General features: G+C 48.9%; 1 protein-coding gene across 1 annotated transcript in view; it reads right to left on the reverse strand.

The window, feature by feature from the left end:
* OTOF (otoferlin) overlaps positions 1-18,761 on the reverse strand; it is a 175,177-nt gene that overhangs the window by 59,070 nt on the left and 97,346 nt on the right. Inside the window, exons 6-13 of the mRNA XM_033145224.1 lie at positions 14,158-14,234; positions 11,888-12,014; positions 10,542-10,596; positions 8,835-8,966; positions 7,197-7,259; positions 4,749-4,833; positions 2,968-3,127; positions 762-948 (exon numbers count right to left, since the gene is read on the reverse strand). Coding sequence (XP_033001115.1) covers positions 762-948; positions 2,968-3,127; positions 4,749-4,833; positions 7,197-7,259; positions 8,835-8,966; positions 10,542-10,596; positions 11,888-12,014; positions 14,158-14,234 — 886 coding nt within the window. The remainder of the gene's footprint in view (positions 1-761; positions 949-2,967; positions 3,128-4,748; positions 4,834-7,196; positions 7,260-8,834; positions 8,967-10,541; positions 10,597-11,887; positions 12,015-14,157; positions 14,235-18,761) is intronic.

An 18,761-nucleotide genomic window follows, 5' to 3' on the forward strand; every position in this document is an offset into this window, starting at 1 on the left:
ATGTATCATGAGTCAGCTTTTGGCAGATATTTGAAGATGGCCATCCTATCTCTTCTCAGCCTCCTCTTTTCCAAGCTAAACATAACCAACTCCTTCAACCATTCCTCATAAGGCTCAGTTTCCAGACCCTTGATCATCTCGGTCACCTTCCGCTGCACACCTTCCAGGATATCGACATCCTTCTTAAATTGTGGTGCCCAGAATTGGACACAGTATTCCAAGTGGGGGTCTGACCAAGGCAGAATAGAGTGGTACTATAACTTCCCTTGATCTGCACACTAGACATCTGTGGATGCAGCCTAGAATAGCATTCGCTTTTTTTGCTGCCGCATCACCCTGCTGACTCTTGTCAAGCTTGTGGTCCACCAAGACCCCTCGATTCTTTTCACGTGTGTGTGTGTGTGTGTGTGTGTGTGTGTGTAGGGGGCATGCAGGGAGGTATCAATGGCATATCATTTCCCCACTTGACGTCTTAATTAACCCTTTGAAGGGGAATAATGGACTATTTATTTTCCGTCTGTACATTGCTGGAAGTAGATAGTCTCACATATTCAAATCATACAAGGGATCCCCAGGGGTCATCTAGTCCAACCCCCTGCAAAGCAGGAATCACAACTAAAGAATCCCTGACAGATGGTCTGAAAGCAGATTCTGGGGCTAAACACTCAGGCCATCACCAACCTGCAAGTGTTTGAGATGACAAGTCCTGTTGGGTCCCACCAGATTGGCCATTGTATATTATATTATATTATATAATATACCTTTTGTCCTGCAAAGAGGACCTGGACATAGGGGTCCACCAGGTCCTTGTTCTCTCCAATGAGGGCCTTCTTGACGTTGGCCATGATGCTGGTGTTCATGCGCGGGAGACCCTCTGCCCGGTAGATCTTGATGTAGAAGCGAGCCCACTGCCTCTCCGGAGGGACGCCGTCGGGAAGGAGCAGGTTCCTGCAAGACACAGTCAACACCGTGGGGTTGGCGTCGGGGTGGCATTGGGGTAGAACTTTGCTTCTTCCCACATCCAATCACGGAACCTTGCAACCCAGAGGTAGCTTTTGCTTCCCATTCGCCTTCCAGTTTCCCCGCAAGAGCTCCGTTTAAAGTTCCCTTCTGAATACGGGCGATGGGGAAATTGCGGTGGGAAAATCCTGCATCGCAGGGGAGGTTGGACTAGATGACCCTTGGGGTCCCTTCCAACCCTACGGTTCTATGATTCTGTGATTCTATGAAATAGCTCCAGGATGGCCTTGATGCGGGGCTTCCCTGGTGCTTAATTCAGAAGCTGCAGCACGATTCCCGTAACAACTTAGAACCTACTGGATCGGCTTACACAACCCCCCCAGGCGCCCCCTCGACCTCTAGGCATTACTGCAGGTGCAAAATTACACCCATTTCGCATCTGTAAGAACTCATTCTTTTATTTTTTTTATATTTCAAAATTATTTATAGAAATTTGACAGTAAATCAATCAACCTAGGAGTTCCCCTCTGTCCCTCCATGGTTTCCCCAAATTCCATTTCTTCCTGCATATTATAAATATTCTGTGCCTTGGCTTTTTCACAAAAATACCTCCACCATACTTTCCACTGATGTTCTTACTCAAATCCCACTTACACTTCGGAACTGCCTGCCTATTGATATCAGGCAGGTGCCTGCTAAAACCATTATTGTTTAAACAAGCCCAACCAGAAGTTAAAACCAGCCCTGTATTGGGAGGTTTTTAACGCTTGAGGTTTTCATTCTTTTCAGATATGCTAGAAGCCACCCAGAGCGGCTGGGGAAACCTAGCCAGATGGGCGGGGTATTATTATTATTATTATTAGTCAAGAGTTGTATAAATTTTATGAAATAAATTAAGAAACAAAGAAAACCAGCCTATTTCTGCTCCATGTCACTTTCGCACATCTTCTCCCTCTAAGACAATTCCTTCCTATTCCTGCTCATCTGAGCTCCGCAACAACCTTGTGAGGTAGACTGAGAGAGGCAGAGGCTGGCGCCCAAGGTCACACCCAGGTAGTTTCACGTGACTTGAGTGGAAATTCGAACCCACCTCTTTCCCCGGGTCATAGTCCGATGCTCTAACCACTATGCAATGCTATCTCTCTGAGCACAGCTCACAGCAGATTTGGATTGCGTTGAGAGGAATTTGCTCGTCATCACTACTGAAACCCAGCTCCCCAGCCCACCCCAGCCACTGAATTTCAGCTTTGGCTATCCCTTCCCAAGGTGAGTGACAAAACCAGTCAGGCCCCCCTCCACCTTCTTGTCCCCCTCCTCCTGATTTTCCTCCTCCCTCTCCCCTCCTCTTCCTCCCTTCCTCTCCTTGCTCTGGTCTTCCCCTCCTCCTCCAGTGTGGTGTAGTGGTTAAGAGCGGTGGACTTGTAATCTGGGGAACCGGGTTCGCGTCTCCGCTCCTCCATATGCAGCTGCTGGGTGACCTTGGGCTAGTCATCTTTCTCTGAAGTCTCTCAGCCCCACTCACCTCACAGAGTGTTTGTTGTGGGGGAGGAAGGGAAAGGAGAATGTTAGCCGCTCTGAGACTCCTTCAGGCAGGGGTAGGCAACCCAAGGCCCATGGGCCACAAGCAGCCCACGGGGGTCGTTTAACTGGCCCACAAGCCGCCCCCGAACCAAGCCCCCGCGCACTGCGCTAAACCGGCGCAGCGCGGTGCAGGGATTCGCTTCTGCGGTGCTGGAAATTGCATCTGCGCATTCACAAACACCAGAAATCATGTCTGCGCAGACGCAAATGCTGGAAATCACCGCACGATCCAGCCCACAAAGGGATCTCCGCTGGAGTGAACTGGCCCAGGTGAGGTAAACCTTGCCGACCCCTGCCTTAAGGGGAGTGAAAGGCGTGAAACTCTTCTTCTTCTCTCTTCTTCTTCTTCTCTCCCTCCTTCCCCCCTTTCCCCTCCCTCCGCTCTTCTCCCCTCTTCTCCTTCCTCCCTTCCTCTCCTCTCCTCACCCCTCAATGTCGTCCTCGTCCGTCTCGTTCGCCTTGTGGGGCGTCTTGATGTTGTCCCCTTTGCCCACTACGGCGATGTCCACCTTCACATAACCCTTCAGCCCTGCGGTGATGTCCTCCGGGTCCGAGAGGAGCGCCCACTTGTGGTAGAACTGGTGCTCTGCGGGGAGAAGACAAGGAGCCACCATGAGACCCTGCGAGGCTGGCAGAGGCGAGGGGAGGATCTCCCACAAGTTGAGCATCTCGACAGAGCCTGGCACCTTCGTTCCCCCAGGCGGACTGGTGCAAGAACCACTGCTTCATTACACTCCCATTGCTGCCTGGGAAACAGTCCCTGGGACTTCCCACATTGGATCCCGGGACGCCAGGGGAGACACCAGCCCACCATGGCACCCACCAAAGAGGATGGGCAGACTTGTGTGAAACCCATTATCAGTGAGGATCATGTCACTCTGCAAAGGGTGTGGCTGGAGCACAAAAGTGGCATGAACCAGGTTAGGAGGATCCTAGCGGCTGAATGTTAGAGTGAAAAACTGGGATGTAATCCACTGGGAGCAGTCAAATACAACATTCCTTGTTTTCCTAGAGTGGACATGCAAGGGGATGTTTGGTCTAACTTTCTGTACCTCCTGGCTGGAGCATCCTTCTTTTTGCATGTGATAGAAAGTGGGTGTGACCTTACCTGTCCAGGTAACAAAAGGACGAGTCACACAGCACACCTCTCTCTTTTTGGCCTCCTTCTTTGTTTGACCAGCTCTTAGCTAGGACTGCTCTGCTAGCTCTCAGGTAGCAGAAGCACTGGGATTATTCCCCCATATGGGGTAGATCCACATGTACATACAGTCATACCTCATGTTGCCTACACTCCGTGTTGCGTACGTTCGGGATACGCACTCCCGCACCCCGGAAGTGTTTTCCGGAGCGTGCAGGAGTGAGCATGACCACTGGATGCGCAGAACGCTTCTGTGCACTTCGCTCATGTGCAGAAGCTCTCGAATTGTGCAACTTCCGGGTTTTTTGGGGGGGGTTACGTGGGTTCGAGTTATGCACGCCCGCATTACGCATGGCGACCCAGAATGGATCGCGTGCGTAACCCGGGGTTCCACTGTATTTGTAACTAAGTCTGCCTTCAGGGAGCCAACTGTGAACTGATTTAAGTAAACTTATTTTATTGACTTTGAATAAGATTGTGGCGTCTTTATCCTTTTAAGAGGGATTCAAGGGAATTTACCAGGAACGTTCACTTCAATCTGAGACAGACTGAATTGTATACTAGAGAGAGGCTCACACGAGCCTGCAACCAGCTATCTGCTGTGCATGTAAACTCTGCTAAGTAAAGGAACTTGCTAGCGCAAGTTATGAAGGATATTAATAAAGAATATATCCTCTCCTTCCACCCTGAACATTCCCACAAAAACAATGTCAGATAAAGTGCAGGGAAGGCTCTGCACATACAGGGGGGGGGTGGTTTGAGTAAGTGTTTCCCAGGACTGTGGTTGGATGAAGAGATGGTGAGGTGCTGGGGTGGCAGAAGGTGGTTGACTGGAGAAATGAGCAGCTAAAATGATGCCCTGTGTTCCTGCATGGCAGGGGACCAGACTAGGGAACCCTCGGGGTCCCTTGTAGCTCTATGATTCTCTGAATAAAATTTGGCTAACTGGAAATTTGGCACCAGGCTCCACATTGAACCGCCAAGAAGTTTCTCCCACAGCTACTTCCGCCGTCCTGACAGCACGAGAACAGCCTTCCAAACCAGGAAAAAAAATCTTTTTGCCACCTACCTGGCTGGGTGTAAACGGTTCCGACGTCCATTTTGAAGGAGCCGACTAAGGTTCCACTGCGCAGGAGGTTTTTGGAATGAATCACCTTCAGGTTAAAGAATGGGGGGGGGGGGGAGAGAGTTGGAGGTGAGGTTTAGCAAGGAGCCTGCCTTGTGCCTCGCAGCAGACATTTCTGAGGAATACGATAAACAGGCACCTAAAGGTAAAGGTAAAGGGACCCCTGACCGTTAGGTCCAGTCGCGGATGACTCTGGGGTTGCGGTGCTCATCTCGCTTTACTGGCCGCGGGAGCCGGCGTACAGCTTCCGGGTCATGTGGCCAGCATGACAAAACCGCTTCTGGCGAACCAGAGCAGCGCACGGAAATGCCATTTACCTTCCTGCCAGAGTGGTACCTATTTATCTACTTGGACTTTGATGTGCTTTCAAACTGCTAGGGGGGCAGGAGCTGGGACTGAGCAACGGGAGCTCACCCCGTCATGGGGATTCGAACCACCAACCTTCCGATCGGCAAGCCCTAGGCTCTGTGGTTTAATCCACAGTGCCACCCGCGTCCCCTAAATGCTACACGTTTCTTTCTTTCTTTCTTTCTTTCTTTCTTTCTTTCTTTCTTTCTTTCTTTCTTTCTGTTTGTTACTGATAGGCTGGATGTAAATGAAGGAATTCACTTCAGTTAGCAAGGTGGTCCAATGCTGTGTGAATGCTGTTTCTAAACTGAATTACCCACCGAGGAAAGTCAAATCCCACAAGCTGTACCCAGCGTAGTACCGTATTGGCCCGAATATAAGCCGCACCCGAATATAGGCCGCACCTTTAAAATTGGAGGGGGGAAGAAAGAGAAACCCCCCTCCAAATATAAGCCACTCCATTCCTTGCTCCTCCTGGCTGCATACTGGGCGCAAGGGGGGTGGGAGCTGTGCTGTGTTGCCAGCGGCCTTTCGCCCACCTCGCTCTCTCCCTTCCAACCTTGGGGGAGAGGACGGGGGACTACGCATGGGGAGGGCGCCGTTTTGCCAGTGTTTGCCCCACGCTCCTGGCTGCATACCATAAGGTCATGAATATAAGCCGCACTTTATCTTTTCACGGTTGGAATTTGGGGGAAGGCTGAGACTTATATTCAGGCCAGTAGGGTATATCTGACATGCAGGTTTGGTGCCAAAGATTACATGTACACCGGGTAATTGCATATATCCAAACCCTAGTGGGTGAGGCGGAGAGAGAGGGGGAATTTCCCACACTCCCAGAGCCCAGCAAGCAATGCTGGCAGCTTAAAAACTCTTTTTGTGCTGGATAACCTAAGCAGACCTGGTGCGGAAAGATGTTTTAAGCTCTCTGCCTTGCTGGGGTGGGGGTGGGGCAAGGCCTGTTCGGCGTGTACATTGTGGGAGATTAAGTATGTTCGCACAAGATATCGCAGGAACCCAGACAGTCCCTTGAGATCTTGCGCACAGAGCCAGTGCACAGCCCTTTCAGAGTCACATTCCTCTGAATTTTGCAATAGCCGTTCTCAACCAAAACGATGTAGTACAGAAATGCACACATTGGAGAGAAGCACGCACGATCCTATATACATCAGTGGAAGAAACATCCAGGAATGAACATGCTGCAAAGGAAATTGCTTGCAAAAATATGTGTGTTAGATAAAACGGTGTTTGAACCCATTTCTTGGGGGTTGAATCTCTAGCCTCTCGTGCCCTAGAGTTGATTCACACGCTGGTTTGGAGCAGTGCTGTCAAGTATCCTGTTTTCCCCGGGATTCTCCCTTATTTCAAGCAGTTTCCCGCTGCTCTCCCTTATTTTTTATTTCCCTTAAATTTCCCGTTTTTAATGGACGCAGCTCCTCCCCTGCTGGCCAGGGACTGGGTGGGAAGACCTCGCCTACTTGGAGAGAAAAGCCTCAGCCCTCAAAGCAAGTGGGAGCCGTTTCCCGTGCTTACAGGGGGGTGTATTCCTCCCCCTGCATCGGCCCCTATCCGTTGCCGCCGAGCCCCTCAGCCGGCCAATAGGGTTAGCTGGTGGGCGGAGCCTGGCTGCCTTTGAGCAGCTGCTGCTTCCTGTCCTGTTTTGATGGGATCAGACAAGAAGACGATGGGGCTCCATCGCGCGGAGCACATGGCTGCCCTCCTCTTTGCTCCGCTCCAAGCCTGAGCCCGGTTGGAGTTTACATTGCTGCTCTGCCCACTTTTGCTTCTGGCTCCGCCCACCACTGACATGTGACTGTCCCCGGGATAGGGGAGACTGCTGATCCCTTATTTTCAAATCCGAAACTTGACAGCTATGGTTTGGAGCATCAGGTATTTCTCTTAAACGGGACCCCATTTTTTTCATCTGCATCTGTTCCAGCTCTCCAGGTTGCCTTCTCCTAAGCTGTTGATTCTCTATCTCAAAACTGGCCAGTTTACAGGAATACCCCGACGGAGACAGGGGAGCAGGCAGAGAGTCTTGCTCACCGATATCTTGACGATTTTGTCGAACATGACGTCTGGGGGAACGTGGAAGTCGAAGACAAAATACTGGGAGCAGGGCGGAAGGAGAGAGAAAAGGGGTGTCAGGGATTAGCCATGGTAAGAAAGAACATGAATTTTAAAAACAAAAAACGAATGTATATCATTCTAGAATCTCAATGTTCCACTGCCAAATACAGGTAGGTAGCCATGTTGGTCTGCCATAGTCTAAACAAAATAAAAAAAATAAAAAAATTCCTTCCAGTAGCACCTTGGAGACCAACTAAGTTTGTTCTTGATATGAGCTTTCGTGTGAAGTGTGCATGCACATGAAAGCTCATACCAAGAACAAACTTAGTTGGTCCCTAAGGTGCTACTGGAAGGATTTTTTAAATTTTGTTTCAGGAATTAAGTATTTATCATCACAAAAGAATGGCCAGGCTGCCCAGGTATAGCAATCAGTGACCATTATCAGGTATCCTGCCAGACAGGATTCTGCTGTATACCACTCCTTTTGTGATGTATGATGTTTTGGGGGGTGGTCTTGGGCTACAGGGTGGGCAATTTCAAAAGTCTATATAAGGGCTTGTGCACCATTGTTCAGGGTTCTCCTTCCTCCTGCGTGCAGGACCGGCGCTAGGGTTTCTTGCGCCCTAGGCGAACCACCTTCTGGCACCCCTCCCCGGCCAAAGCCTGCTTTAGCGAGAGGTGGGGATGGTGGAGAGGCAAGCAGCAGTTTCTCTGCTGTATCTGAGAAGCTGCTGCTCACCCGTCCCGCCCCCCGCCAAAGCCTGCTTTAGCGGGAGCCGGGGTGGTGGTGTAGGGGGCAAGCAGCACGTCTCCGCTACAGCAGAGAATCATAGAATCCTAGAATCCTAGAGTTGGAAGAGACCACAAGGGCCATCCAGTCCAACCCCCTGCCAAGCAGGAAACACCATCAAAGCAATCCTGACAGATGGCTGTCAAACTGCTGCTAGCCCCCGGGCCATCTCAGGCACATCTGCCGCCGTGGTGCGGCGATCCTTCCGGCGCCCCCATGCATCTGGGGCGTCCAGGAGAGAGCGTGGGCGGCGCAAGCACCCAGCCGCTCATGGGGGCGGGGGGAGGCCGCCGGCGGGGCCGTGCGGCACCCCCCGCTCGAAGACGGGGTTGGCGGGTGGCTCGCAGCCTGCCCGGGAGCAGCATGGGCGGCAGCGGTTGTGCCGCCGGTGCGCCAGCGCCCGCCCGCCCTGGTTGGGGAGAGGGCACCCGGTATGCCGACAGGCTCGCGGGGGCACCCCTGGGGGGCTGGCACCCTGGCGCGGTGCGCCACCAGCCCCAATGGACGAGACGGGGCTGCCTAGCCCGTCGTCCCAACCAAGCCTGGCCAGCACCCCCTCCATTTTGGCGCCTTAGGCAATTGCCTAGTTCGCCTAAATGGATGCGCCATCCCTGCCCGCGTGTGGGGAACGGGCACCCTGTTGCAACAGTTCAATAAAGATCAGGCTTACTAGCTGCTTAGCTTCTCAATATTCTCTGGTTGGCCTCTGCTGTTTTCTGCTACCGACGGAGAACCTACATAAGGACTTTTTCTTCTGACATGGGCTTCAAGAACCTACATCAAGGATGAGTGGGGGGACCCACAGCCACAGACAGAGACCTCACCTCATTGTAGTAGGGGCAGTTGGTCGATTCCTTCATGGACGTGTATTTCTTCTCGTCCCCCACCTCCACGCACACCACGGGGTCCATGTTGAGCCCCACCAGCTGCCGCGCCTCAATGACCGTGACGCTGACCTGGTCGGAGAAGGAAGAGGCGGTTGGCCGTGACCCGGGCCACTCAAGAGTTTGGCGCTGTGATGTCTTGAAGTTCTCACCCTAGGCCGCTAGGGGGGTTGTGTGTATAGTTTCACTCTGCCCACCAAGACTGCAGTTCTCACTCAGGTCCACATGCAAATGAAGGGTTGGGAGTGCCGTTCACAGATTGGGTAGCTAGAGAGAGTTGTTACTGTTGCATGTTACTGAGTGCAGTGGTACCTCGACTTACGAACTCCTTGACTTCCTCGACTTACGATGTTTTCGACTTCCGAATGAGTTACGGAAGGAAAAAAAATGGCTGCCGCTTCCGAATTTTTCGACTTACGAAGGGAAGGCAGCGGCGCGTTACCTCGACTTACGAGTTTTTTAATGCGCTTTTCTCGACTTACGGGGAAAAAAATGTCCTTCGGAGATAGCACCCTCCAATTTACGAACATTTCGACCTACGAGGGCGCGTTCGGAAGGCATTATCGCCGTAAATTGAGGTACCACTGTACTATATAAGCCGGCTAGCCAAGCCCTTCAGTTCTGTCCCAGCCTGAGAATAAAGAGAGCTGCTTGGAGAATCACCGTGTCGTCTGCTATGTCCACCCACTACTTCATAGGCGCCATCTTCCTTTATTCCTTCTCCTCGCTGTGTCCCTAAAGGGAGCTGTGTTGCATTACTGCACTCAAACCAACAATTTGTGTTTTGCCAGACGGGCTCATAAAGGGCCTGAGGGTCAGAGAGCTTTCCTGTCAAATTTGCTAGAGAGGACTCTGTGACATCATTTCCTTTGTCTGCTTTGGCAGGAAGTTGTAACACTGCATACTTCCTTCCTGCCTGGTCAGCCTCGTTTTTCTTCATCGTGCTTCCAAGCTGACCATGCGTGCATGTCTGAGCTCTGCAGTTCAGACACCATTTTTGAAATAATAATAATAATAATAATAATAATTTGTAATAAAATGTCTACCCTGCCCATTTGACTGGGTTGCCCCAGCCACTCTGGGCAGCTTCCAACATATAAAACAACTTAATAAAACATTGCACAATAAAAAGCTTCCCTATACAGGGCTGCTTTTTATTTTTTTACTTTTATAACATAGATAATAGTTAGAAACCTGCCTTCATTTTGCTACTCAGGCAGGCACGTCCAACAGGTAGATCGTGATCTACCTGTAGATCACTGGACGTCTGTGGTAGATCACTGGTAGATCACTGGCTCCCCCCCCCCGAAAGAAGCTCAACAAGTTTGGTTCCCCTAAAAAAAAGCTCGACATTTTTGACTGGAACCCTTAAAAAAACTGGGCTTTCCTCCTCCCTAAGGAAAGCTCAACAACCTTGACCCGGACCCCACAAAAGAGGGTAGATCCCTGCCAGTTTTTAACTCTGCGAGTAGATCGCAGTCTCTTGGGAGTTGGCCACCCCTGGGCTACTGTAATTGCTGCTTCAAGACCCAGATTATGCAAGGAAATACTACTTTTATTTCTTCACCAAACAGTGTGTGTGTGTCTTAAGACAGAGAATTGCATCAGGGATGGCTCCCCACGAAAGGGAGACTATATGCAGGTTACCTGGTAGTCCATAGGCCTCCCAGCGCTGGGCTCCATTTTAATATCTGGCTTGGATCTGGAAAAGGGAATAACCACAGTCCGAAAAGTGCTCAGCGCAGATCACAAATACTATCTCAGTAAGCTGCACAAGAGCCCTATAAGCATAGCTGTCAAGTTTTGGATTTGAAAATAAGGGATCAGCACCCTCACCTGTCCCGGGGACAGTCTACGGTTCTCAGGGACAGTCCACGCCGCGGTAATCCCTCCAAGCTACAAATAAATTTACATAAGGAAAGAGCTCCCAGGAAAGAGAAATCAGGGCATAGAAAAGTATGCACTTATTCACGGAGCACACGGTTAACCTCTGGAACTCCCTGCCACAGGGAGCAGCGATGGCCACCAACTTGGATGGCTCTAGAAAAGGATTAGGCAAATTCATGCAGGAGGAGAGGACCACTGATGGCTTCTGGCCAGGTTGGCTCTGCCCTGCCTCCAGTTAGGGGCAGCAATGCTTAATCTGAGCACCTGTTGCCGAGAAACATTCGTCTATTTTATCTTCTTCTTCTTTATATATCTGTCGGTCTGCTTGTTATTAGGTATTTATATTCCACCTTTTTCTCCAAGGAGCTCCCTGGTCCTAGTCCTCATTTAATCCCCACAACAGCCCTGTGAGGTAGGCAGGCAGGCAGGCAGGGCTGAGAAAGGCAGGGACCCAAGGAATCCCTGGACTCCAACTCTTCTTCCCGGAAATAAGGGAAATTTAAGGGATATCAACAGTAAGGGATAGCAGCAGGAAATGGCTTGGAATAAGGGTGTTTCCTGCGGAAAAGGGGAGACTTGACAGCTATGCCTATAAGGTAGATCAGCACTATGTTTGCCAGATGGAAGCTGAGGGTGGACAGCTTTCCCCTCGACATCAGAATTCCATATATGAATTTGGCCCTGCTTAGCAGGTTCTGGAAAAGAGAAGATCTTTTGTCCCTAGTGATGCACACCACGCTCCTCCTGGAGCAAGCTTGTTTCCCCCTGCTCTGGAGCCTAGGACTCGAACCCATGGCTTCAAGTTACAAGAAAGGAGATTCCGACTAAACATCAGGACGAACTTTCTGACACTGAGAGCTGTTCGGCCGTGGAACAGACTCCCACAAGAGGGGGTGGACTCTCCTTCCTTGGAGGTTTTTAAGCAAAGGTTGGAAGGCCATCTGCCATGGGTGCTTTAGTTGAGATTCCTGCCATGCAGGGGGTTGGACTAGATGACCCTCAGGGGTCCCTTCCAACTCTACAGTTCTGTGATCCATCAATGTTAATAAGCCTAATCTAAGTAAAGGACATTTGACGACAATCTTTGGACTCGCCAGCCTGCTCACCTCTTGTTGGATACATTGGTGGTGACGGCTGTGACCGATGCCAGGGAGATGGTGTCTGGATCCAGGCCGCCTCCCAGCCGCATCGCCTTCCGGTCCAGGTCTTCGGCTTCCAGGACTGCCGGTTCATCTGCCACGGAGAGAGATGCAAATTCATAGTTAAGTCTCTGAATCTGAGCTCTTAGTCTATTATTGGCTCCTCCTGGCATCTGTGGAGTATAAAAGGCAGGAAGGAATGGACTTCTCTGCCACTCCCTTCACCCAGGAGCTGCTGCAGGGAGGCTGCATCCATAGATGCAAAGAATTCAAGGGATATTTTGTGTAATTGTTTAATTGCACACTGGAATGGAGAATGCCTGTATGTATATTGCTGAAAGGGTTTAACACTGGGAACTTCTGTTGTGGTATACTAAAGCAAGAAAGAGCTCTCTACGCTTCTAGCTGGGTGAATAATTAACTGTTGACGTTTTCTGTTCTTTCACGTGGGTGTTTAACTTTAGATCATATGATTAAGGTCAAGGTAAAGGCAAAGGTACCCCTGACCGTTAGGTCCAGTTGCGGACAACTCTGGGGTTGCAGCGCTCATCTCACTCTATAGGCCGAGGGAGCCAGCGTTGGTCCATAGACAGCTTCTGGGTCATGTGGCCAGCAGGGGCGGGCCGCCCCATGTTCCATAATGGAGGGGGTGACAAACTATCAAGGAACAATTGGGGGGGGGGAGTTTTTTGAATTTTTTTTTAAATGCCTTGCCTGCTCCGAAGGTCTTATCTTACTATACTAGGGATTATATAGCTATATATGAAATTTCATGCATATCAGTTAATATCTTGACCCTCCTCCACCAAAATAGCTGTTCACTTGGCTGTTTTCCTATGTCGTGAAGGCTGAAATTTCAGTTCAGGGAGCATTTACTGTTCCCAACCCTAACCCCGTGGAAAGCCATCTAATTAGACTTTAATTTGATTTTGAGATGTTTTTAGGAGGTAATTTAATGATTGTTTGATTTTATACCAATGTTATGTATCTGATGTTAGCCACCCTGAGCCCGACTTCGGCCGGGGAGGGCAGGATATAAATAAAAGTTTTTTTATTATTATTACTTGTTATTATTCCTTTGTAAGAAAATATGAAATAACGTAAAACCATTTTTGCGGGGGGGGGAATCAATGGGGGGGGTGACAAGAAATTTTCTACACCGGGTACCACCTGACCTTTCCATGCCTGGGGGGGGGGGTGACCAGCATGACTAAGCTGCTTCTGGGTGAATCAGAGCAGCGCATGGAAACACTGTTTACCTTCCCGCTGGAGTGGTACCTATTTATCTACTTGCACTTTGACGTGCTTTCGAACTGCTAGGTTGGCAAGAGCAGGGACCGAGCAACGGGAGCTCGCCCCGTCGCGGGGATTTGAACCGCCGACCTTCCAGTCAGCAAGCCCTAGGCTCTGTGGTTTAACCCACAGTCCCTCAATGATTAAAGTATTCAATTGCAAATCTCCATTTTGAAGGGAGTTGACTTTGGGCCTTTTGTTCTCAGGATAAATGAGAGGAAGATGTGCTAATGATTGTCTTCCAGAAGGAACAGCCTGAGGCTGGAATGCAGGCTAATGGAGTCTGTGTAAGGAGAAGCAAAATAAAAAAATATAAAAATTCCTTCCAGTAGGACTTTAGAGACCAAATAAGTTTGTTTTTGGTATGAGCTTTCGTGTGCATGCACACTTTTTCAGATTCTCATACCAAAGCTCATACCAAAAACAAACTTAGTTGGTCTACTGGAAGGAATTTTTGTTTTGTTTTGACTATGGCAGACCAACACGGCTACCTACTGGTACCTGTAACTGGAACTGTGTAAGGAGAGAAAGAGACCTTTGATTCTTGACTGAACTTAACTATCCAGGGTTGTTTTTTTTTTTTTTTACCTTTACCTTACCGTACCTGTTTAGAGTTATATTGTATTTCTAAAAAGAAGATGCTGAGCCTATGTTCTGATGGAATGGTTTGGATGCATCATTGATTGCTTTTGTACCTGTTTTGGAGAAGTTCTTGTTAGTAAAGCTTGAATCATATTTATGGGTCTGGACAATGTTTCATCCCACAAGGAGTCAGTTTTTATGCATCCAATTTCTTCAAGCTGCACTATATTAATATCGGCAATATACCGGTACTTTTCTTCTCGACCTGGATCTGGACCCCTCAGATATGCACTGCAAAAGGCCTCAGTGGCCACAATTCCCTGCCACCCAGAAGACCAGGAGGTGAGGGTGCAAAGAGTTACCTTGCTTCCTGTGGTGGTCATCTTTTGGACCACGTGCTTTGCCCAGCTTCATGGCTGAAAAGACTCCTTTCCCAGCTCTGTAAGAAAAGTAGGCAGAGTGTCAGTGTCGTGACGCCACTTCACAGCAAGAGCCCCCAAATACACACACACACACCTATAAAAAAACAACAGGTCTTTGCCCCTAGGAGCTTACAATCTGAACTTTGACAGTGGGGAGAGCCAGACAGAGGGAAGAAAGAGTAAGGAAAATGAGAGAGAAAATATAAGGAGATTTTTTGTTTGTTTGTTTGTTTATAAGAGCGCTCATAAACTGCCAACTTATCTATCTATCTATCTATCTATCTATCTATCTATCTATCTATCTATCTATCATCTCTCTCTCACTCACTCACTATCTATCTATCATCTATCTATCTATATCTAGCATCTTTCTATCATCTTGTCAGTTCAAGAAGGATACTGACAAGCTGCAACGTGTCCAGAGGAGGGCAACCAAAATGGTCCAAGGCCTGGAAACGACGCCTTATGAGGAACGGCTTAGGGAGCTGGGTATGTTTAGCCTGGAGAAGAGAAGGTTAAGGGGTGATATGATAGCCATGTTCAAATATATCAAAGGATGTCATCTAGAGGAGGGAGAAAGGTTGTTTTCTGCTGCTCCAGAGAAGCGGACACGGGGCAATGGATTCAAACTACAAGAAAGAAGATTCCACCTAAACATTAGGAAGAACTTCCTGACAGTAAGAGCTGTTGGACAGTGGAATTTGCTGCCAAGGAGTGTGGTGGAGTCTCCTTCTTTGGAGGTCTTGAAGCGGAGGCTTGACAGCCATCTGTCAAGAATGCTTTGATGGTGTTTCCTGCTTGGCAAGGGTTTGGACTGGATGGCTCTTGTGGTCTCTTCCAACTCTAGGATTCTATGATCTGTCTGTCTATCTATCTATCTATCTATCTAACTATCATCTATCTCTAGTCTCATGGTGGGATACAATAAAAAAAAAAAATTGCAGAACAAACAAGCTGTGCTAAATATGAACCCCCAAAGTTGGGATCACCTCCAAAGTTTTGCAATCGTTTTGCAGCACAAACCCTGCATTTTGCTGCACGTCCGAGACTGAGTAATTGATACATCAAATCCGGGTTCCTAGGCATCACCCCAAAATCTTGCACCGTCCGATTCACTCCAAACCTGTGCCAAAGTTTTGGGGAGCAAACCCATGTTTTGCAGTGCCCCCAAAACTAAGCGATTGATTAACAAACTGGGGTTCCTGGATATGACTCCCCTAATCCAACATTGCCTGATTTGCTCCAGACATGTGCCAAAGTTTTTGCAAATGCTTTGCAACTGAATTTCAGGGCAAACCCCGTGTTCGGAAGTGCCCCTCAAAACTGTCTGGCTGACCTAACCAGCATGGGGCAATACTGATCACCCCCAATACAACATTGGCCAGTTTACTCCAAACCTGTGGCCAAGTGCTGCTGCAGTTTTGATGGTTAGATCAGCCGCACCATTTTGGAGGCTCTGCAAAACATTGCAAAGTGATTGCAAAACAGTGGAACAGGATCCCAGATTTTGGGGCTTGTTGTTAACACAGCTGAACAAATGACCAGTGCTGAACCCAGTGACTTCTCTATAAAAAAGCACTTGGCCAAACATACTTTCCCAGCAGGAGACAAAATAGCAAAAATGAAAGTGCCCGCTATATTGAATGCCTTCGTTTGTGCAGACTCTGAACGAATCTGAGGCCTTCTCCAGTTGATCATAGTGACCTGGACAGTGGATAAGCGACAAGATTCTTAGACTGTGTTTGGGGATGAAGGCTGGAGAGAGTTAAATGTGGAAGCAATGAAAGGATTTGACAGTTGTGTTTATCCGAGAGGCATGGCAAGATATTGAGCGGAGGTTCCCTAAGGATGTCGGGCTTCCTGCAAGAATTACTTTCCTGTAATGATTTCACACGTCAGTCATGTCCACACCCAGAGTTTCAGATGCAATGTAATTACTCAAATTACCGTTGGTATATGACTCTTCTTGGCCTTTGGACATTTATTTCCACTCCTGCTTCTTCATCCTCTTGTAAGATATCCTGGAATCTCAGCCCTTAGATCAGGTTTCCCCAAACATCTGCGGGCTTGCAGATGTTTCAGATTATACTACAACTCCTACCTGCCTGCTGGTGGGACTTGTAGTTTGAAACATCTGGAGGCCACCTGGTTGGAGAAACCTGCCTTAAAAATTGGTGTTGTGGCTTGGGTGCGGGGTCAAATTGGATGATGCCTTGAGTCCAATCGTTGGGGTCCTGTACTCGGTGAGCTTTGGAATCTAAAGGAGGATTGCATTGCTGGATAGCTCAGTTGGTTAGAGCATGGTGCTGATAATGCCAAGGTTGCAGGTTCGATCCTTGTATGGGACAGCTGCATATTCCTGCATTGCAGGGGGTTGGGCTAGAATCAGGGATAAGCAAACCTTTTCAGCAGGGGGCCGGTCCACTGTCCCTCAGACCTTGTGGGGGGCCGGACTATATTGGGGGGGGGAGAACAAATTCCTATGCCCCACAAATAACCCAGAGATGCATTTTAAATAAAAGGACACATTCGACTCATGTAAAAACACGCTGATTTCTGGACCGTCTGCAGGCTGGGTTGAGAAGGCGATTGGGCCGGATCTTGAAGCGACTATCATGAGTTTGGACAAACTGCGGGAGGCAGTGGAGGATAGGGGTGCCTGGCATGCTCTGGTCCATGGGGTCACGAAGAGTCGGACACGACTGAACAACTGAACAACAACAACAAATTAAAAGTCTGGAACAGATTAATTCATTTTGCATTACTTTCTATGGGAAAGCATGCCTTGGTTTTGGAACGCTTTGGTTTTGGAACAGACTTCCGGAACGGATTACGTTTGAGAACCAAGGGACCACTGTATCCTAAAGAGACCGCAGTCTCTGCTGGGCTTCATTCCAAGGAAAGCACATCTGGGTAAGAGTCTGGAAACCCTGGAGTCTCTGCTTAGAGACTGGAGTGATTTGTAACAATATAATAAAATCACATTTGAAACCCATCAAAAAAAAAAACCCATACCCATCTCTGTATATGCAGGTGGGGGGGATGAGTGAGGGACAAAATCCAGCTGATTCCCCAGGGAAAGGACTTCAGAATGGGAAGCAGACCTCATTGATCCTCAGAGCAAAATTAGGAGGGATGTGGAGTTGTCCATGATAAAGAAGTTGTGGATATGTTGAGAGGTGCTTAGAAGGTTATTCTGTGCGTTGCTGTTGACATTGTGGAGTCAGCAAGCATTATATTTACAGAATCATTAAGCAAAAAAAAGGCAGGTCTCTGCCCTGCAGAGCCTACAATCCACATAATTGGGCAGAAGGGAAAGACAATGGTGAGGTTTGTACATGAAGAGAAGAGAAGGTTAAGGGGTGATATGATGGCCATGTTCAAATATATAAAAGGATGTCATATAGAGGAGGGAGAAAGGTTGTTTTCTGCTGCTCCAGAGAAGCGGACACGGAACAATGGATTCAAGCTACAAGAAAGAAGATTCCACCTAAACATTAGGAAGAACGTCCTGACAGTGAGAGCAGTATGGCAGTGGAATTTGCTGCCAAGGAGTGTGGTGGAGTCTCCTTCTTTGGAGGTCTTGAAGCGGAGGCTTGACAGCCATCTGTCAGGAATGCTTTGATGGTGTTTCCTGCTTGGCAGGGGGTTGGACTGGATGGCCCTTGTGGTCTCTTCCAACTCTAGGATTCTATGATTCTATGATTCTATGAAAGGAATGCACAAGATGTGCTTATCTTTTGCACTTCTTCCCAAAGCATCGAGTGAAACTGTGGAACTCCCTGCCACAGGAGGCAGCCATGGCCACCAATTTGGACGGCTTTAAAAGACGATGGGACAAATTCCTGGAGGAGGAGAGGACTGTTGATGGCTCCTAGCCAGGATGGCTCTGCTCTGCCGTCCACTGTCAGAGGCAGCGATAATAATAATAATAATAATAATAATAATAATAATAATAATAATTAATTTATACCCCACCCATCTGGCCGGGTTTCTCAATGCCAGTTGCTGGAAACCACAGGAGGGGAGAGTTTCTCTTTTGCTCAGAGGAGGAGGCGGTTTGTCCTGAGAGGGGCTGCAAGCCTAAGGGGCGTAAGGGGCATTGCAGGGGGCTGGACTTTCCTGCGCCTCTGGGGGTTGGGCTAGATGACTCTTGGGGGTCCCTTCCAACATAGCAATGCTATGATTCTAAGGGGAAGGGAAACAGGTGATTTTGCGCAGTACGGCCTCTACCCTCTGGATTTCTTTTTACATAAATAAATAAATGTCTGGATTCTGAAACACGAGACCTGCTTACAGGCAGCAGCCGGCTGACGCGTAATGAAAAGCTAATTAACGGATGAATAATTAACATTCCTTTTAAATCAGAGAAGTGGGGTGGGGGGATCATTTGCCAGGATGAGGGGGGGAGAGAGAGACAGTGGAGGGGGAGGGAGGAGAGAGGGAGGGTCCGGTTAGGCAAATGGAGAGGAGGGGAAGTTTTGGAAGGTCCCAAACTACATTCCAGATCTGCTCCTGTGGAAGGGCCATAGAGCATCTCCCTT

The sequence above is a fragment of the Lacerta agilis genome, chromosome 3 (genome assembly GCF_009819535.1).
Source record: "Lacerta agilis isolate rLacAgi1 chromosome 3, rLacAgi1.pri, whole genome shotgun sequence".
In the NCBI taxonomy this organism is placed as follows: Eukaryota; Metazoa; Chordata; class Lepidosauria; order Squamata; family Lacertidae; genus Lacerta; species Lacerta agilis.